Below are 22,455 nucleotides of genomic sequence, written 5' to 3'. Positions count from 1 at the left end.
TTGTGAGGTGGCCTCCATCATCTCATTGTGTGCAACTCTGTCCTACAGACAACAGCCTTGGCACGAGCATGGCTGCTTCCATGTATTATTTCATTTCATTTAATTATTTTGTTTTCCTGTATTATTTTCATTTTCTTTCCTTTGCTGTGGAGTATCAGGTGCTGTCATAATGGTTTTCTTACCCTGGTCTCCCTGTCTGTTCATGATGGTAGAAGGAACTTGGAGAGGCTCCTGAGGGACAGAGGTCATGGGGTGGGTGAGCCCAGGGACAGATTTCCCACAGGAAGGGCAGTTCTAGTCCATGTAAAACTGTTTCGAGTGTGTATTTTGCAAAAAAAATGCCTAAATTGCAAACATATCTATGTACTAAAGGAAGAGTAGTTGAGTTCTAAAAGCCATATGTTGTTTGTCACTGTTTCGTTATTTTCCTTTGTGTTCAGTTTACAAACAAATCACAGGCTTTTTTTTAACTGTTACATCTATAAACTCAGCCTAGTCTTACAGAGACAAAACATTTTATCTAAGTATTTACTGTGATTAAAGATTTCCTTGGGCTCTCACTGGTAACTATTCGATCCTCTATGTTCAAAATATGCCCCTGAAAATACTTGTAAAATTATGTTATTTAGCTCAAATATGATTATGACAGATGGCCTGGTCTTTAGGCTTTGTCACCACCTGCAGTTTCCAGTGAAGTCCCAAGGATCAGCATTTGCTCAATATATCTGGAAATGAGTTTTTCAGTAAACAAGTTTGCTAATTATGTGCAAGCAGAAGCTTGATCCAGTTCACTCAGTGTTGAGTGCTGCAGGGTAATGGGAGAAAAACTCTAAGTGGTTATTTGTGTCATGAAAGAAAGTGGGTATGACTTTTGAGTAAAGAAAACAAACTAGTACAGAAAATACTGCTATTATTAGTCATTTCTAAAGACAACTTTGCGTCATATTCAAAGAGAGAAAATACCACTTTTAAATCAAGTCAGAGTGTTCCAAAATATATGGGCATTTTCAGGGCAAAGCTAACAGTGGAGCTGTTTTCAACAAACGCCTTGACAAGCAGTTACTTAATTCCTCCTTCCAAAAACGCATTTGTGACCTAAAAATTCAGGTCTGTAAGTGTCTGTTCTAAAAACTGTGTCGACACAGAGCTTGCTTCCCAGGGCTGAGCATTTGCAAAGTAGTACTGCCACAGCCAAATTCTGCTTGGCCAGTTGTGAAGGTGTAAATGCAAATACCCCTAAATAGTGTTGAGTGGTAACCACAGAACTGGCTTTGAATTAACCGCACATCTTGATAAAATACTTCGTGTTTCCTACCAGATATATTCAAAATAATATTATCATTTACTTCAGAAACTGCAAATATAACTTGTTTCTTTACACTGTTGAGGAGCAGTTACATAGAAACTATATAGATATTTATTTGCACTTTTTGAATTGCTGAAATGATTTATTATTGTGGAATTTTCATAGTGTTACATTTTTATTGCTCTATATTGCACATGTTGGGTTTTAATAGTTGCATCCTTCATTCCATTAATTTCAAATTAAACATTAAGTTGCATTGAAAGTTCAGTCATAGCTATTAACAGCATAAAAAATAAGCTTTGGTCTTCACTTTCTAGAAGGAAAGTGGGGATGGAATACAGACTGAGGAGAAAAATAATTTCTCAGTAAGAACTGCATTATTATCCATAACAGCTGCTGGTAACTGTGAGATCTGGGTTCATTTCTCTACTACAAAGTTTAGTTTTATTGCACTTCATTTAACCAAGGTTAATTTACCCTTTAGCAATCATGGATTTTACCAGTACTCAGCAAGGCATTGCCTTTTGCCTTTGACATCAATGCAAAATTTGTAAATAATCAGTAAGATCTCGGTTGTACTTTTAACTTCAACTGTATTTTCAGTTAGTCTTCTTTTTTTAGTTTTTTTTTTTTTTAAAATATAATATCTCATAAACCAGATACAGAACAGTCCTTGGGAGTTCATATTATAAAACATTAAAAGTGTTTGCTATGCAAAGACTTATGTCTATAATTAAATTCAGACCTCTTGAAACTCCCACAGAAGTCTTAACTCTTAGAGATGCAAAACATGCCAAAAGAAACAACAATTTCAAGTAATTTAAAGGAATAGGTCATAAATCCACAAATATTTCCATGTAGAGATGAAAGTGAAATATGTGTCCATGGCAGGTTTGCTCCATGTTGAATTCAATTCCATTGAATTCGGTCCAGTTTTAGGGGTTTTGTCATTCCCATGTGACTCCAGGACTCCAGTTCTCCATGAGCAGCAAGTGACTTAGAGGCTGATTGGAGGCAGAAGGTGGGGGAAGGACCCTGCTACATCCTCAGGTACTGAGATGTTTACAAGATCGTGTATATTTTGAGGGCAATAAGTCTAGTGATTAGAAATTCCTATAAGGTCCAAATTCAAATAAAATATGAATTAAATCCAAGGATGAAATCCCAGACACGTTATAATCTATGACAAGTGCTGCATGTTTTCAGAAGGACTGGCATTCCCCTTTATACTCTTACATGTATAATGAAGCAAGGAAAAGTAATTTTTCTAAAATATTTTAAAAAACCATGGCACAAAATGCAGGTGGATATGGTGTCACGAGCACCTCTCAGACTAACACAGCCAGAAGTGGGCAGCAAAGGGAGCAGAAATCAAAGAGAAAGAACAAAGTCATGAAATATTTATAATGGAGCTGGTAAAAATATGGTTTATCAAAAATATAACCTTACCGAAGTAGAAGTGTTTTGTGGATGTTTTGATACTTCTGCCATTCTGCAGTGCTGATGGGGTTTTTGAGAGGACTGAATTGAAAAACTGACCTTTCTCTGAAAACAGCAATTTTGACACAGCTCAGTTTCATGGGAAGTTTCAAATAGTTTTTAATTTCACATTGGAAAAAAAATCTAACATCATCTTCAAAGCTGCTGAACAACCCCTGTATAGCTCCTGCTCAAGAGAAAGCACGAGGGCAACAAATAAGGTAACATCTAAGAGACAGAGCAAATAGGTAGGGGTTTTCAGTGGGTTAGATGATAAAAGGCACAAACCCTAGCATGTTGGACTCATTGTGCCTTTGAATTTACTGTTTAATAGCAAACCTCCTTGCATTGTTGAATAATTAATGTGAATAAGATATCCCACTGTAAAATCTTAGAAGAGACAGAGCCCCTGATTTTACAATGGAGTTCTTAATGGTTGTTCTCTGTTTTTAGGCTCAGCTCAGCTGTGGTTTGTGTATCCATTAGAGCTGGTTTTGTGTCTGAGAGTATAAAAACTTAATCTAAGTTTCTATATAGGAAAAGTTATTTTATAGTACCACTAATCATACCATTACATGAAAGAGTCATGTTTGCAATCAGCCTGAGATTTACTGGAGCACAATACCATTATAAATACTGTGCCACAGGTCTGTGCCTCCAAAATTGTTTTGGTGGCTGGAGTCCCATCTGCATCACAGAATATGTCAGCACCTGTTATTGCTGGCAGTCCTGCCTTAAAAATCAAGGATCTTACTAAATTCTGAGTAGGTATAAGTTACTGTCTCAGAAAAATCGGAGATCTTGTGCTGCTCCAGTGTCTGTGCTGTTATTAACAGAATGAAAAGCTGGAAATAAGGAACAAAATGTCAAGTAGCAGTTGCTCAAGGGCAGCTCTGGAAGTCCTGAGGTAGTCAGCTCACACAGCTCAGGTTCTCACACCACTGACGTGTCAAATATTGAGCATGACGAGGAGAAGGCAGTCCTACACAAAGCTGTGCTGGGCAGTGGATTTCTGTGTCTGAAAAACAAACTTTCTCATGAACTGTCTGTGAGTCACAAATCACTGCAAACCTTTCCTGCATAGAAATGCACAAATTTACTGTAGGACTGAGCTGTGGTCAGTGGCTGGAGCTCACTGAGGGCTTATTGGTGCTGGTGGGGAGCAACCTTGTGCTCAAGGCCAGCACAGTATCAAAAGGCACTGACACTTCTCTTTGGTAAGAAATAAACTATACCAAAGAAAAGGGGAAGAGACTGTGAGGCTCAGAGGAATAAGATCAACTGAATATATATTTTTTTAGATGTAGCAATAGGAATTCTCTGTCCACATAAACTAGAGTGCAAATGATCTTCTAGTGAGATGTGCATTTACTTTTTCTTTTGATGAATTTATTATCTTCATTGTGTGATTTCCATTCTGATAAAAAGCCAGGTGCTGTAATTTTGGCTGTGTTACTTTTCATTTGTGATGGTGCTTTGTAGTAGAAGCATTTGTGTCCAAAGTAACTCATCATGGCTAGAGATCCAGTCCAAATTATGAACTTACATTAGGAGCTGGATATTTCAGATTGTTTAAAGGCAGACAAGTGGAAGTAAAAAATAAATGAAAAAAAGCTGTGATCAGGAGGAACCATATGGTACTCTTGTAACAATTAAACTCAGTGCTCTACTTTGCTGCATGTCTGCAGGATGCACAGATTAAACCCTTGTGCCCAGGCTCCATGCCAAGATTAAATTAATGTTCCTAAATTTTTTATTTAATCTGCTTCTGTAAGAAGAGGCCACAGCTGAGTAAATAGATGAGTGAAAACTTGGGGATGTGTAAGGACTTTATCCCTTTCCTAACCTCTCATTTACAGTGTTCTGTCTCATGTGTTTTCATGGGCATAAGGTAAAACAGTCCTGAGACACCTAATGCATCTCTGACATATTTAACTGTGCATGTTAACAGGAAGCCAGTGAAAAGATCCAAACTCCATACTTTCCCTTTTAACTCACTTCATAGGTTGCCAATGCCATGGAAGTTCCACAGTTATCCAAGGGTACTTTGCATTGCACCTCTAATTCTTATTTTTGCAAACCTGACACGTCTGCATACACATTTCAGAGAAGATTCTCATAAAAATTCACTTTCTTGGTCCTCACTTCATTAAGAAAAGAAAAAAATAAACAAGCACCATGTGAATGTGACAGCCTGGCTCTGGCTCAGAGCTGCTGAGCCCCATTTGCCCCCAGCCTCAGGGGACAACCATTGCTCTCAGGTGATTCCGTCACACTTGTCAATGGCATTCTCTTGCCATCAACCTAATCTTTAAAATTATAAATCTGAGGAAAAAAAAAAGAGGGAATAACTATCTCAAAGTAATGGCATGCTGGAAGAGGGACACAGCTGTATTGATAACAACCAATGGTCAATCCTTTCTTTCTGCCTCACTTTTTGTAAGGCCCAAACAATAATTTCTGTTTTGGTCTACATATTTGGAATTATATTACGGTTGTTAATATTGCAGGACAGCCTTAGTCCTACTTGCTTCTCCTTTGATTTGCTTGGCTGATTCCACTGTTTAAATTATGTGTTAGCCAGTCCCAAGTTGCTGCTATAGTTCTTAAGTTAGATCTAAATCAAGCCTTTTAATCAAAAGAAACAGAAAAACTGATTGGTCATTCACTGTGTGCTTTGAATTAGCCAACTATGCCCCCAAAACAATACCTTTAAAATTATTTAGAGGAATAATAATTTTAATAAATGCAATATTTCTAATATTCTTTATCTCAGAAATTGTCTGCCTTGATATAGGGCCCTGGGTAAAGTAGTTTAATTAAAAAGTAAGGTTTTCTGTCAGTCTGATGAGTCCTCTCTAGACTAAACAGCTGTTGATTTTCTGCTCTGAGTGTGACATGGTGCTGTTCATTTTCTTATTTATCCCTGTATATCTCACAAGGGAGACAAATCTAACAGGTCATGTAGGTGCACCTATTCTGCTTCAGGAAATATTTGTGTTAGGTTTTCCTGTAGGAATTCTGTAAGCAGTACATATTTGCTATCCAACATTCCTAATTCTAGGTCTTTATTTTGTTTGAAAATCAAGTCACATTATACATCATTAGCTACTTTCATGTATTTTTTTTAGCATTTTAACAACTCAGTAATACTTAGTGGCCAGAAATTATTGCAAGCATTGTAATAACCTTTTTAATCTTACATGCAGAGGCCTTTAGGATACTCTTGTAAAAATAGGTCCACTTTTTTTCAAAGGATATACACAGTAAATTGGGTCAGAGCCTCACTAGGCAAGTTATCTCCTATTTTTCTCAGTGTAGACCTCAGTAATCTAGAGGTGAAATAGCTTCATGATCCATCTTTCAGACACAAACATGGAATTAGGACAGTGGTAGCATCTGGACTTCTGTGTTTCCTGGAAGATGACTGTCTGAAGCAAAGCGATGTTTCATCTGCTGCAATCACTGACTGCAGATGTTGCAGTGAACAGCACTCAAATAATGCAGGTAGTGTGTGTGAAGGCAATGACCTGTGTGTGTGTTTATGATTGTTACTGACACCTGTGAAAAAGCAGACCAGCAAATGGCCCATTGGGAACTGGGTAATTATGCTCCATTTAACTCCTGGAGGATGAAGTTCCTTTTAGTAATGTGCTTTTTTTACAGACTTAACTGCACGGTTGCAGGATTAATTTTTCCAGTAGTTCATTATAATGTGTTATTCTAAAAAATGCCAAGGCAAATATTTCTCAGTAGTGCCTGTGAAACTGTTAAAGAGACTGTGCTGTGCCTTACAGCATTCTTGCTGAATGCAGCAGCTGTTGTGTGTGCCTGTGATACTGGGAAGCACTGCTGAATCCATGGGATACTTGCAAACATGAAACATGAGGTTGACACAAGCCTTCCATTGCTGCAGGTGGGCATGGAGCAATGATTATAAAAGCACACATTGATTATAAAAGTATACCTTTCTGGTACTGTTCTTAAAATCATGTTTCCTTGCTTTTTTTTTTTTCCTCTCTCGAATCTTGCAGATTTCAGAAAAAAGAAAAGATTAAGAAATGTTTGAAATTATTTTCAATAGAATGTTAATTTGATTAATGTTGAATTTGCTTAAATTCAAGTGTTTGATTGGAGGAATGAATGACAATATTTTATATTTCTATGCTTTTAGAATAGAGAGTGTTTGAGAAATGTATAGCCATTAGTTAATTAAGCACATCTTTATCTGCACAAACCTTTCTCTCCTTGTTACATATTTTTCTAATCTACCTCTATGTTTTTTGCAGTTTTCAAATAAACATATATCAGTTCTCCATCATTTAAGCTGGAGTGTCAGGATCTCTAGAGTGATGTGCAGATCTGAGTGTGATGTGTTATACATCTGAGTGGGGGGGTATTCCAACAGAGCAATGCCATCACTGTAGTCAAAGTGTGTCCATAAAAATTACACTTCTTAAACAAGATGTATGTGAACAAAATTGTAAAGTAGGTTTTTTAGGTACTTTGCTGCTGAGTGTCTTCATGACCTAAAGTGATTTCCTTGGGAAACTTATTGTGGAGCCAGGAGGAAACCCAGATAACACTGCTACTCACAGAACTACTTTTTTATCCTGAGAAATGAGTCCCTGCTTCAGCATAAGAATGAAGTCTGGTTCATTTGGTGTGAACTTATGGCAACAATGAATCACTTGAAGTGCAAGTGCAGTCTCCCCCTTTTTCCAGTTTCAAATCCAGAGAACAGGAAGGGTAGCAGTGGATTTATGCTCTTGCTTTGCAGAGCATGTTGCCCATAAAATTAGATATGAGGAAACAATAATTTTTGGTATTATATTAAGGTATGAATGCCTCCCTCTGTTTATGATTTCAGTATTGCTTGCTGGATTTTAGTATTTCAGCATGAGTTTAATAGCATAGACTTCAATGAGCTGGAAAAGCATATACAGTAGTTACTACCCCACTTAAATTTTTTTCCTATCCTTAAAGATATTTTACATCTCTAATCATTATTTTGCCTCCTTTTCCCGAAGAACTGCCCTTTACTCCTTTAAAAGGTAACCTTCCGTAATTATTTAAACAGAAGCTAGAACTTGTGATAGAAAAACTTGTCAGAGCAGTAAAGTTTCCCAGTGGCACAGAGACACTTAAAAGGTCATCTGCTCTACACTGCAGGAGATATTTGCAGGATTCCAGCAGAGAAACTGGTGTTCAGCTGTTATCCTGGAAAGATGGATTCAAAAACCAGAGAAACAGGAACCCCTAAACAAAGTTACTGGGAAACCTGGCATTGACTGAACGCAGTGGGTCCCTGCTGCATTTCTGAGAAAACAGACATCAATTTGAATAGTGCCCTGAGTGCATTGCTTGTTTGCAGGCTTCCATCCAACTGCCAAGAGAGATCTTTAATGGCAGATTTTCAAAGAATGGTGTGCCTGTGTTTGGATGTCCATCTATATGTGGAGAGAGATGTAAAGCATTAAAGATTGAACTTTGATTCGTACTCAGAGTACTTCAGTTTCATTGACAAACTTTCAGTTATAGCAAGAGGAAAGTCAGACCACAAGCAAGTTTATACCTTATATAAAATTCTTGGAAGCCTAATGGCGGCATGTAGTATATGAATAAGATTCATTAGTGATGATTGTGAAATGCCTATGTTATAACATGATGGATCCCCATATCTGAATTAAGTTCTTGAAGGACACACATAAGAAAAAGCAGTGTTGCTGTCACTCATAAGCAAAACTTTAGAGGTCACAGTAACACCTTGGTCATGGCATTCCTGTCCTTTCTGGAATTGCAACTTGATGTGCATCTGTCCTGAACAGAGTATTTGTCTCTTCCAAGGTTTGAGTGGATTTATGTGTGATTTTATGGCTTTGATTCTTAGGCACTTTGGGATCTTTTGGGGACTCTGTGCTTACCTTAGGAAATATAAGACTGCAACCTTTGTTCTAAATACACGATCATCTATGTTGATTTGTGTATTTGAGAAAAACACAAATGGAAATATAATAAAAGGCTAGAGAGTAACAAAATCAGAACAGGATTTGAATGTAAATGAGTAATTTTGTCAGCAGTGAACTAGTGAAGTTTAGGTTTCCTGCAGGTTTGAGCTTCATGTTTGATTTACTGGTACCTAAAAGGTATAAGATAGAACTGAAGCTTTTTCTCTTTTAAAATGTTTTTCTGTGCTCTGCTTGCTGTTTAGTGAGATGTGACCCTTACACAAATTCTGTAGCATCTCTGTATTGTGGAGCTGCATAATTTCATAGCATTTGAGGGAAACAGCTCATCTCTTTGAAATGTAGCTGGAACTAACAAATGGTTTCAGGAACAAATACATGTGTGTACATTCACATAGACATGTCCTGAACACAACAGTGTGAACTCTGTTCCATGAGCAGTCATATGATTGTCTAAGCATCTAATTAAGAATTATTAAGGTTGGAAAGACCTTTAAGATCATTGAGCCCAACCATTAACCCAGCACTGCCAAGCTCACCACTAACTCATGTCACCAAGTGTCACATCTACATGTCTTTTAAATAGCTCCAGGGATGGTGACTCCACCACTGCCCTGGGCAGTCTCTTCCAGAGCCTGACCTACCCTTTTGGTGAAAAATTTTTTCCTAATATCCAATCTAAACCTCCCTTGGTGACACTTGAGTCTGTGTAGTTCCTAAAGGAGTAACATGGGGAATTTTTATTTCTACTGAAAGAAGCATGAGTTTCCATGTGTTTTGTATAAAAGGCAGTAATTTCTAATGCAATTTTATTGATTAAGGCTTATAATCACTAAGTCTTGCATGTAAATGTGACTTAATGGGAAGCACTGTCTTTATCAATTTCCAAACAGTGGATAAATTTGTTAGTTGTGTTTCAGAAATTATGAACTGTCAGTAGGTTTTTTCAGGCTATTATAATTTATACAGAGGAAATGATATAATTATTGTCCCTGCAGTAGTAACGTGTGGATCTCTACCAAGGCTTCCAACCTAAAACAATGTCGACTTCAAAACTGATAGATTCTTATGGCTAATTTTAGTCTGAATGATTTGAAGAAAAAACCTGTCCAGAATTTAGTTAAAACATATTAAAATGAAACAACCCTCAGCAGAGTTCCACCTTGCACCCAGAAGATTTTATGGGAAGCAACTGGAAACCCACAGGATATACATCCTGTCCATGGAAGAAGGGAGTCCTTGTACCCTGGACACAATTGCTATAGGACTTCATGAATGTGCCTCTACCTTTATGTGGTATCATCAACTTATCCTTTTTTTAGCAACTCACTGCCACCACTGTTTTTATGATCACAAAATTCTATATCGACTTCTTCCCAAACCCATTCAAGTGAAATAAAGATTAAAGTGCATTATTTTGCTGTGTTGTCTGTTGTGAGAAAAAGAGTGTCCCAGTTTGCACTCTAATTATTCCAGCCTTGCAAAGGAGAAGAAAGGAAGGTGGTGCCAAAGTCCTGACTGTAGCTGGACTGGAACTTAAGTGGTGAGTCTGAATGAGAAACCCTGTGTCCTTTTCCTCCAGTGAATTATACAACCACACTTACCTGAGAACCCATTAAATAAGATAAGCTTGGCACAATTCCCATTGGCATTGTATAGGTCTGGGGTTAGCTCAGCTGGTTGAAATAAAGCCATTAACAATGAGAAATAGTACCTGTTATATTTTAAAGACACTATTTATAGATATAGTAGTAGTTCTATATATCTGACAATGTGTGTGTCTTGCAGTATAAAGGTGGACCTCATTTAATTTTCTGCTTTGTTAAAACTCTGTTATCATTTCCATTTGCAATATAGTCATTAAGACACCTTTTAAAAAACATTATGAATCTATACATTTTCATTTTTCAACAGTTAACTCATTTCTTTGGAAGCAGCAGTAGAATCCTTCTTTTGAAAAAAAAAATTACCTAGTTTTTAAAAACATTTACAGTTGTTTTCATATTAATAGGTTGCTGTAGCCACATTCTGGAAGTGTATGTGGGCTTTTTGTAGTGTGTTTACAAATATCTCACCATATCCAGGCAACTGTCGTTATTTTATATTTGGCAAGTGGGGATATAAAGATAACATTAGAGTTTTATATAAAGCTGGAGTGTCTAGAATAGGAGCAGGATATAAAGACTTCTAAAATATTTGCTGAGAACTAATTGGAACGTGTGCTGCTTCTATGATTGCTTTGCATCAGGCCTCTGTATTTGGAGAGGAAAAAAATGATAAATGTTCAGATTAGGGCTGAGAGAACTTTTTTCTGCCCTGAGCTATTTCTGGTTTTTAAGAACAGTAGCTTGGATGTCTGCAAATGCTGTATTGTTTGCAATCAAACAGTGAATCGATAAAATAATAAACACAAAACACTGAAGTTAGGATTTCTCTTGGTGAATTGTGCATCTGAGGAAAAGTTTATTAAGAAACTACAAAGACCAGTTTTATAGAACATAAAAAATAGTATTTTCCAGTAGCCTTCCTGCATTTACACTGGTGTTTTTTGTATTCAATTAAAATAAAACTGAAATCCCCAACATCATTTTAGATGAATGCTTCATTTTGAAGTTACAAAGAAACTTGGATAATTTTTTCGAAGGTGTGCATGACAACACTGAGATTTAAACTCCGTGATCAGTGCCCACAATTAAAGCTGAACAAATTGCTTCACTTCAGCCCTCTCTTAATCATATGCTTTGATTCCTGTGCACAGTTCATAAATATTTTGGAGCCTGCTTTTATGGATAAGCAAAGTATTAGTCTTTTTCACAGTCTGATTCTCAGGGTAAGATCCTTTCCTTCTTCTGTGACCCAAATATTTGGGCTCATTGAGGGTAAACAAGAGAGAGCCTGGAAAAGAGCACATCTTTGTCTGTCCTGGGAAACCATGTGGCTCTTTCATGCCCCTTGAGTGAGGGGTTGGAACAAGCAAATATCCAAGAAAATACTTAATGTACTTTACCTCATAATTGCTAAAACAACTGTGTTCTGGTCCTGCAAAGACATTCACAGGATTGATTGCAACTGGAAAGCATGGGATTTGTCTGCCTAAATGTCAGTATATGACTGAGCAAAGCTTCAACTCCTGTTATAATAAAGGGAAACCTATGTGATGGCAGTTGAGGGAATATCCTAAAAAGCCTGTGTTTATACTCTAAATGTACCTAATCCCCACCCTCCCTCAACACACACCTTTGCCATTTTTCTTTATCACACATAATAGGAATTATGAATTCCAGCACCTTATTATAAAGTCACTGTCTACTCTCTTCTACAAAAATAAACAATATATTATAATAGAAATAGAGAAAGAGGAGCCAGGCCTGAATTAGAGGTCATAGATTCGGAGTTAATTTAGAATTTGGCAGTTGACTTAGATATGATTGGCAAGGAGATTTCTAGAAGGCTGCAACTGTAAATTGGAAATAAATGGAAAAGGATTGTGTGAGTGGGAGACAGCTTTGAATCTATAATGCATGTCCTGAGCCTGACTTGCTCATAAAAGAGCATGTGTTTAATGTGTCATAAACATATTTAAGTCACATTGGTCTTTGTATAAATATTTCATTTTTAAAGTTGAATTCTGGAGTGGTTAAAAATGAACTCAGTGTGCATATCCTTCCTATTGGTATGAAGGATAAAAAAAGGATCACCAGAAACTGGGTCTTTTTTCCCCTTCCACACTCATATTCTCACAAGATTCTTTATGTTGTCTTTTGCGTCCAAATCAATTTTTTTTACTCTTTGCAGTATCATCTGTTTTGTTATATAGTATTCCTCTGAGAGAAGCTATGGATCCATTATATTAGGAGGCAGTTTGGAGGCAGAGTGAGTTGCTGCCAAGAAGGCATTCATGTATGAGCGTGTGAATGTGGGTGGGTGACTGAGATGTCCAAAAGGGACACTCGTCTGTGTTCCTTCAGCTACTTCTGTTCCAAAGATGATGTATATCTGTAAATAGAGCGAGATATATTTTGAATGTGCCCATGTTCTGCACCATTAGTTTTTTCACTGTTGGGAAACTAAACTGGAAGAATCTGAACATCTGCTACCACCTGCCAGCTCAAGGGGCTCAAAGAAGGCGTGAGAACAGTTAAAAAAAGGCTACCTCTAAAACATGATCTTATTTTCTTTTTCCTGTTTTATTTAACTAAATACAGTCTCTTAATTTAGCTCAAAAATAATGTAGCTTGGCATTGCTGTTAGTACCATGTGGAATGGTCTCTAGGACTTTAGGAAACTATTTAGTTATGACAGAGGGAGAGGGGAGTGCCAGAACTGCACTCTCCACATCACGCTGTACAAGCACATGGTTAATGAACCCTTTGGATCTATTATAAACCAATGTCTGAGTCTGTATTTTCCCCATCTATAGCAGCACGTGAAATACAGCTGAATTTCTCAAGTGTCACCCCAGTGCATAAGACTTAGACCCCCCCCAGTTATGACTGTTTTATGCTATTCCTCACAGGTGAAATATGTGCTTTTAAAATCCATGGACAAGAAATGCCCTTTGAAGCTGTTGTGCTGAACAAGACATCTGGAGAAGGTCGTCTTCGAGCAAAGAGTCCTATTGACTGTGAGCTGCAGAAGGAATACACATTCATCATCCAGGCCTATGACTGTGGATCAGGACCAAGTGGAACCAACTGGAAGAAATCTCACAAGTGAGTGAAAATGAGGAGAAATTTTTTTTTTTTGCTTAGGCATACGTTTGCTCTGTAGTATATTGAAGGGCTCCTTTTCATGTTGTTGTCAGATAGAAAGTAAATATAACAAAGATGAAACATTGTTGCAATATCCATCCATTTTATCTATTCCTTTTTCCTTTTAGAAAATGTTTTTCTTTTTTGCTTGCTGCAGTTTGACCCATTCTACAATGGTTCCAGTTAAAGCTTTTAATAGAATTCCCGTTCAAGTGGAGAAACGCATCTCAGGTTTTTTTTCCATTCTTGCTTTCATGTTAAATACATTGACTAAACAGATCATCCAGGACAAGAAGCTGGCTTTTAAGTGATAATTACAAATTTTAAATAGGTTTTCTCTCTGTTCATCTCACTTCAAAAGGTAAGAACAGATAAATGACCCTCTTCTTTTAGTATATGTATGTCTCTGAACTGCAGCAGTGTTGCATTTGGACAGTGTGTTTCTGACCTCAGCTTTTGGACAGCAAGTCTCAGAGGAACTTAAATCCTCTGAAAGAGAGGTGTATTGAAGGTCAGTAGGTGGTACTTTTTGTTCTGGAGCCAGTTCTCTGCATAAGCTTAAGTGGTACAGGGCCTTCTTTTTCCCTTTTCATTCATGGAACTGATCTCCAGACCATTTGTCGTTAAAGATGAATTTAACTTACATGTAGATGTATAAGTGCTGTACAAACTGTTCATTTTGCTGAGAACCACTTAAGTAAATGATTTATAGTAATCATTCTTCCTTTTCCTGATCCAGGACACATGACAATTAAAAATTTAATTAGGTCTACAATGCATGCTGAAGTTTTTCAGGATATTTAAAAAGAATACACATTTAGAAGGAAGCCTGCAATATCAAATAACTACCAAATCACAGAAACAGGTTTTGCTTCGTAGTATTAAGTTTTATCATGTTTCCCTCTCTCATGTCAGTAACAAGATGGTACATTCCACTTGTGGAAAATTTGGGTCTAATCTCAAGTAACTGAAATGTGGCCCATCAACACCAGACTTTGTTACCCTTTCTTGTAATGTTTTTTACAGTAAACCCCACACTAAGCTACACTCCACATTAGCTACACTAGTGGCTCTGCCACTGATCTTGAAAGTCCTTTCACTTCTCTGTCCCTCTGTTACTCTGCCTATCAAACTAGAGAGCAAATTTTTTCAAAGCAAGGCCTTTAGAGTTTACTCATTAAATACTAAAGACCTCAATGGGTTACATGTACAGTGTTGTAACTAATTAAAGGATTAGATAATTATAATCAGCAGAAGAAGCCTTATTTAATAGGAAAAATGTTCATAAACTGGCCATTTTTAGGCAGTGAATATGCAAGACTACTGTAATTTTCTTCCTCTCTCTTTGCTCATTTTACACAGTAATGGTATCATTGACTTCATTTTAAGAGACAGAGTGATTTTAATAGGGAGCACCATGAAGTCCTCTCCCTACAAGCAGTGGCAATAGACTTTTACTTAGTGCCACATTAAGATACTAAATTGGGTAAATTAAACATAGAAATTCAGTAATATCTCATTTTAATAGGTACTTACAGAGTTTTCTAGATATGTTTTGTTAGTCTTTTCAAGTGTTTTCAAAAGAAACTGTTAGTGAGGTGCCATGATAAATTAATTTTTCTCTTTGATGTCTTATTTACTTATTCTAGGGCAGTAGTCCACATCCAGGTAAAGGATGTCAATGAGTTTTCACCAGCATTCAAGGAGAGCGTGTACAAGGCCACTGTGACAGAGGGGAAGATCTATGACAGCATCCTGCAGGTGGAGGCCATAGATGAGGACTGTTCCCCCCAGTACAGCCAGATCTGCAACTATGAGATTGTCACAACAGATGTTCCCTTTGCCATCGACAGGAATGGTGAGTGTGGAGAACGAACAGTCCTTAGTTCTGGGACAGAGAGCAACAATTTCTGTAGATGCTATAATTGCCTGTTGATACTACCTGGGAACCTGGCTTGAGTGTTAACTCAGGAGAGTAATCTTGTACTCATCACTGAGAATGAAGGAATTGTTACACTGGGAAATTCCAGCCCTTTTAGGTAAGATTTGGGCAGAAAACAGCACAGAAAATTACTGTGGAAATTAAACCACCTGTTTTAGATGAACAGTATGTTCCTCTGTCACTCAGTCCATCCTCTTAATTGTCTCAAATCTAGTTTCTCATCCAAGTGATGGCATTTCCTAATGCAGGATGTAGTCCTACCTGACAGGGTTTATTCACTGGATTCTAGCTAGCCCCATTCCTCTGAGCTTTCTGGAGCAGACCCTGAATATAGAATTGACAATATTCGAGATGCATTTATTGATTGTTAAAATTTTAGGGTTATGGGTCCACAGCGGTGCCCATTTGTGGGGCTTCCTGAAGCAGGTCCATTATTCTGCAGTATGGAAGAAAATGTGCTTTGCAGAATTAGTACCATTTTTCGTGGGTTTTGGTTTTAGTTGTTTTTCTAATATATGTAGTATTATATAGAAAATAATAAACCATATAAAGTTTTCCACATGCAGCAGTTTTTGAGCTTGATGGCCCTCTATGTCGGCTTCCTGCTTTCCCCAGCCAACTTCTCACCAGGGAGCAGCACAGAACATGACACTGTGTTTGTGAGTGGTGGCTGGGTTCCATAAAAAGTGTGTGGAACATCTTCCCTCCCATTCTCCGCTTGCTTCAGACAATACAAAATAGTTTCCTGGGAACAAGCACCCTGTGTGCATACCTACCAGTGCTCTGATTTATCTTCCCTAGCAGAAGCATTTAATCCATGTTATATGTAAGAAAAGAGCACTGTTTGGAAGTTAAATCTGATTTTTGGCCAAACTGGAAATTGAAACCATGCGTGGAGCTCCTCTTTTCTCTGAGCAGATATTTTAATGTTGGGATTTTTTATAAAAGCTCTTTACCCTGTTCAAAAATTATTCATCTCTATTTGTGCAGTTCTTGCACAATGAGCAGCTGAGCATCACAAGGTAATAACCTGTTGGCATCAATAAATTGTAATGACATTGGGGAAAATGTTATTATACACTGGGAGGCAAGTATACGATATAGGAGGTATAATCATGATGAGTATGTTTGTGTTTGAGTAAATGAGGTCATCTGGCACAGTAATCTTTTGCCAGAGAATTGCACAAAGGATTTTTTACAGGAAGGGGGCATTTGGAAATGAGCAATTCCCTAGAAGCTTTTCCTCTCTGTGGACTTTTTTCTACCTGTGAGATTTCCCATTTTGTCATATAAGGAAGTTCTCCATGTTTCTGTTTGAAACTATTATTTTTCCAGGGCTCTGTGGGATTTGCCTCCTGTGGGGCTGGGTACTTATACAAGTTTCATAATTTCATACCAGGTTTGTGACAGATATCATGGATAAATAATACACTAAAATTAGCAGGATACAGAGTAGGCATTTCTACTGCTTGTGCTTTTTCAGCTCCTATCACACAGTGCAGCTGCCTCAGGAGCGATCATGGGTTTTTTACAGTCAGAGGCATGATCAAAAGCATGTGAAATGTCAGGAATCCTTGGTTACATCTTCGTCCTCATGTGCCTGGGACCTGCTCTTCAGCAAAGGCAATGAGAAAATCATTGATTTAAACATGACTTTAAAGCCTACAGTGAATAATTGGTATAAGGTTGTAATACTTGCAGTTTCTTGGCCATGAATTCAATTAATATTTTTTGATCTATTTGTTCACTAAAAGAACAGCGCTGCCACAACCAACAGTACTTGCAGTCTAATTTGCAAATTTTTAAGATAATGGTAATTGCTTAAACCTACTGGGATTAGAGGCAGAGTTAGAATAGATGGCTACACTTTTATTTTGTGACAGAAATACATTGCTTAGTTCCAACATATTTCACTGCTGAGAATGTGTCTCTGTGGTAGCTGATATAAACTTTCTCTGGTGCAAATTGTTTGGCAATGTGCCCATTTTTTTCCCCTAGAGGATGGCTAAAATAGGTGTATGAAATGCCTGGGGCTGCCTGCTAATACTGTGCTAATTAGGATTCTTGTTAATAGTTTTTTTTTACCCATTGTGAACTACAAATCTGGGTTCTTGTGTCTTCTGCAGGTTATAATTTTTTTCTGCTTTTTAGTAATGTAAGTGTGGAATTTCATTGCCCGGCAAGAGTATAACCAGATGCCTACAGTCAAACCTAAATATTGCAGGGGGCTCAAAAAGAAGGGGTGAGGTGGGTGTGGTGGGTGGTGGTGAGGAAAACATGCCATTGTCTGTCCTAAATGGTGGATTTTTTTACCACCAACATATGAAATGAACCAAAAACACAGGTCTGTAGAAAGATGAACATGCTATTCCATCAACTCTTTTTATTTTGGCAGATCATTGTCTTTTTAGACAGAACTTATTTTTTGTATCTACTTCCATGCATGGAGCATTTCATTGACTTGAAAATTTATACTACACATCCTAGGCCTTTGTAAGTTAGGCATCGAAAGGCATGTAATATAAAGCTTCCCATTTGCATTTGGCAACTCTGACCCTTGGTATGTGATTTCCTTGTGAATAAAAATTACATTGTGTTATGAAACCATAGCACTAATAAAATTGACTCTTGTATATGATGAGCCTAACTTGGAGGGTAATGAGCTCTTAGGCATAAAATACAATCATGTAAAGGCAGAGGACAAATTTATGCTTTGCTATGCAAAGAACTGGGCCTAAAGGTGTAAGTTATAATATGTTTTAAAGTACTATTGCATGCAGATTGGTGTAGTTTTCTTCTTGACAGAGAGTCCCAATCATCATTTCAGTTATTCTATCAATTTTGTGTAGGCTTTTTTCAGGTGACAGAAAAATTCAACCACAATTCAGATCTGTTGTAATGCCAGGTAACAACATTTCTATGCGTCTTGTGCATTTATTTATCAGGGATCATGGTCAGATGATCAGAGAACTCAGGTATAGCTGCAAATTCTGTCAAAGCTCTGACCTACTCTCATCTTTAAAATGAGGATAACTGTTATTTGCCACCCACCACTGGGAAGCACTTCACAAATATGTGTTCAGACTGTTCAATGTGAGGATGAGATACTGGCTTACCTGTCCAGTCAGTACAGGTTCTATCAGGTTACATATCTTAGAGAACAGATGTGAACTGGACCTCACAAGGTCATCCTTTACAGCACTGAGACCTGTGGTAGGAGCTGTGTAAACTTCACGTGGTCAGAAAAGTAGCGAAACTTTAAAGCTAAGCATCTGCTATTAATTTTTCTATTAAACCACAGACTCTTTCCAATTTCGTTGAAAAATTAACCTCTTTGACAAGAGGAAATTCTAATCCTTCAGTGGATTTATGGTCAAACAGAGCTCCTGGTGGCTCTTGACCCGTGGAAATGTTGACCTGCCAATCCTGTCAGCAGGCTCGAGTCAGACCACTCATGTAACATTATCCCTCAGCTCTTGTAAGAGTTAGGAGGTTCAGTTTTATACTTTTTATGCACACAGGAAGTAAGTGTGGAATTTAAGGGGGAATTGCCATAGTAAATGAGCCAAATCTTTCCCCATTCTTGTGACTGCTCCAAAGTAAGGTGAAAGACAGCCATAAAAGAGGGATGTCTGTATCAGCCTATCCCCAAAACTGGCCTTGAAGAAATAGAGCTGTAAATGTCTGTATCCTCAGGCAGGATTTTTTTTATTCCTGTAGTCATTTATCTGGGTTTTGGATTTTTAATCTGTTATACCTCTGGGTATTTCCAGGAAAAGGCAGATATTTAGGAAGAGTGGAAAAAAAGAATATTTTATGACCTAATGGTGAACTGTGTAGAAATATACTTACTACTCCCATTACATTTTTCTCTTTTTAACATTAAATTCCCTGTTTGTCTCTGGGTGACATGTAAATAGAAACTTTCAGACTATCAGCTCTAAACCCTTAATTAGTCTGTATTTATAGTGCTTCCCTTCTGTGTCTACTTTTTAATCATATTGATTAAATTGTTAAAATCCAAACAATCGTAAAAGATCAGAGGTAACAAAAAAATTATTAGGAAATCAATAAACTATTGGGTAACATCTGCAAGACATCCAAATGACCTTCCAGAATAACACATATTAGGGAGAATCTTTGTAGTCCAAATCTTAAAAGACCACAACACAATACAAATCTTGGAGGAGAGATTTAGTGAAATGTAAATATGTTGTAATGATTTATAAATCTTATAGGACAGTTAATGTGCCACACAAGTTCTAGCAGTCTGCTCATGTAGGTTCAGGCAATTTGGGTTTATTGAGAATTCTCTTTGCTGATTATGGACTAAAATAATAGCAAAGAGAAGCAAATAGAGAAATATAAAAGTTCCTGTAAGAAATAATATAATGCAGAAAGGAAAGAACAACTGAGCAGATATCAAATCAGTAATTAAGTATACATAGTGGCAGCTTTTCATTAAATGCTCTTAGGCAGCTACTAATCAAGCAACTCAAGATCGTAAAACAGGTAGATTAAATTGTTTTGCCAATTGCTAATTCAAAAACAATGAGGTGGTTGGTATTGTTATTGCAGTTGCTTTTGTGGAGGGAAGAGGAGTCTACATGGCAGAACTGGTGAGATGAAGTGTACCCCAGAGACAGAACCACAGAAGCTGTAGGACACAGAACTGTTTCCATATTAGCCTTCAGTAGGTCTTCTGTTTCTCCACTTGACACATAAAAATAATAAGAGGGCTTGTCCTCTGCTGTGCTTGCTCTGAAAGGGAGGGAGACTCAAAGCCAACAGCAAATGGGGTATTAGGCCTGATTTTAACTGCAGATGTAAGTAAGGGTTTGTTTAGACTGCAGATTTTGAACCTGAAGATGATGATAAATGCAAAAGAAGCCTTCCTTCAGACCTGGCATGACAGTTTCAATTAAACTAATAAAGTTGGCTTTAATGTAGTAGTAGTAGAAAGAAAAGTGGTGGGCTCTGACAAGATAAGGAGTGTGCAGCAGTGACAGACACCTGCTAATAGTCTTGTCAAACTAATGGAGGTTTAGTGAAAGACTTTTGTTAAGCAGTTGCATTTATTTGCTTTCTCCTGTCTTTTATTCGAGTGAAAAGAAAAAAAAAGAAAATAAACCCCAAACCTGCAAACAATGCCTAATGTTGCATGCCTAACAACAGATACTTTGGCCAGCACCTATGGGAATCAGTTCACTGTATTTGACTAAATTCCAGGATTTGAGGTCTCCCATTTCAAATTTTGCCCAAACAACTTGATTTTGCTGATCCTTGCTTGTAAGCAGTTATTATGTGTAGCACTGATCCAGTGTAAGTTCATTTCTTGAATTCTAGAACAAAAATCCTCAAAGAGGATTGTATAAGAAGTAAATTTCAGTGCAAATGGACAGACTTAAAATGCTGAACTTGTTAACAGCAAAAACATACACTCTGCACAGTACTCTTCCAGTGCTGCAGGAACTACTCTAAGATCTTTCCGTTGCTTTCTGAAAGTTCCAATGTCTTTATTCCTGAAATTTGTCACCTTTATATGTGTGTCAGGTTCAGCAGATAATCTCTGTTGTGGCTGAGTTTTATTCGCATGTGATAACTGTGCTCTGGTATCAAATACTGCTAACACTCTAATGCAGATGGTGATTCTGGGGCTCCTTCTATTTTTAAAACCCAGGGAAAGGAGCTAAAGGGCTAAAAATGCCTCTCATCTGAAGGGTAATAGATTTTGGAAAAATAGGAAGATCCTTAGGCTGGGCAGATGCTCAGCAGTGGATCTCAGGAATGTGGCTGACATGTTAAAGCAATGTATTCTGTGACAATGTGGAAGAGGAGGGTGCACCTATTCATACTTTACATTTCAAGATGTGACTGCTAATTAGTCTGTCTTACTTTAGAAAGTGTTACTGAGCACATGTTTTCTAATATATTCATGCCCACATTATATCCCCAGCATCTTATATTTACCTAAGAACTTCTTTATTTTTCCTATTCCTCTTAACTGTCCTGCCTGTGGATGTCCCATGTGCTTCAGAGAGTTTGAAGTCACAAAGGACTTGATTAACCAGGACCCAAATGTTACAGTCTGTGTATGCTTAGCCAAGAATGAATCTCTGAATGTTTTCTTGCATTGAATCTGTAGGTAACATCAGGAACACCGAGAAACTCAGCTATGATAAACAGCACCAGTACGAGATAATGGTAACAGCTTTTGACTGTGGGCAAAAACATGCAACAGAAGATGTCTTAGTACGAGTTAATGTCAAACCAGTGTGCAAGCCAGGCTGGCAAGGTAAGATTTAATAGCTCATCTATTTTAATTTTTTCATTGTTTAAATTTCTTTTCTTTGTTGTTTTTTTTTCCTCCCCCTCACAGTAAGGAAAGTGGGGTGCTTATTACAGTTGTATGTAAAACTTGCCATTTCTTATGCTCCATTCCAACAAAGTGGATAATAACCCTATGGTTGTTTACATTTTTCATGTTTCTTCTCTAGTAACAACAAAGAACACACTAGAAAAAGGGAGTAAGACAAATTTCTATTCTAATAAGCTACCTTATAATTCAGTCTGAACATACTGGAAAGTGAAAAAAATGCTGACAATTTGCCTTTATCTTACTGTTCCTTTAAATAAAACTCTTGCAGCCACCATGAGAAGGTACTTTTCCCACGTGAGCCAGAGTTGTTCAGATTATCTTGTTCCAGGTACAAAATTGGCTTTCAGGAGCATTTATGAGTCAGGACACACTCACCTGGCAGTGGGAGTGAAAGGCATTTTCTATGCTGATTACTGTCTTCATATTGAGACATTTCAGGAGGAACTGATTTTCTAAAAAGGTTATAAGGATCCACACTCTGTCTGAAATGGAGAAAACCCCAGCTGGCAATGTGCTAGGAAGATAGATATGCCACTAATTACAAGGAATTAAGATGAAAATGAGAGCTGGATTAGGGACAAACCAATTGGATGTAACCACATTATGCAGATGCTGTTCAGGACTAACTTGAC

At 37.5% G+C, this 22,455-nt stretch overlaps 1 protein-coding gene across 1 annotated transcript in view; it reads left to right on the top strand.

Moving 5' to 3' along the window:
- The window catches only part of CLSTN2 (calsyntenin 2), a 197,977-nt gene that overhangs the window by 105,462 nt on the left and 70,060 nt on the right, over positions 1-22,455 (top strand). Inside the window, exons 2-4 of the mRNA XM_027650645.1 lie at positions 13,268-13,463; positions 15,152-15,360; positions 21,590-21,739. Of these exons, the coding sequence (XP_027506446.1) occupies positions 13,303-13,463; positions 15,152-15,360; positions 21,590-21,739 (520 nt within the window). The 5' untranslated portion in view covers positions 13,268-13,302. The remainder of the gene's footprint in view (positions 1-13,267; positions 13,464-15,151; positions 15,361-21,589; positions 21,740-22,455) is intronic.

Source organism: Corapipo altera, unplaced genomic scaffold, assembly GCF_003945725.1.
Source record: "Corapipo altera isolate COAL_440 unplaced genomic scaffold, ASM394572v1 54, whole genome shotgun sequence".
In the NCBI taxonomy this organism is placed as follows: domain Eukaryota; kingdom Metazoa; phylum Chordata; class Aves; order Passeriformes; family Pipridae; genus Corapipo; species Corapipo altera.
This window is presented reverse-complemented; position numbering and strand designations above follow the sequence as displayed.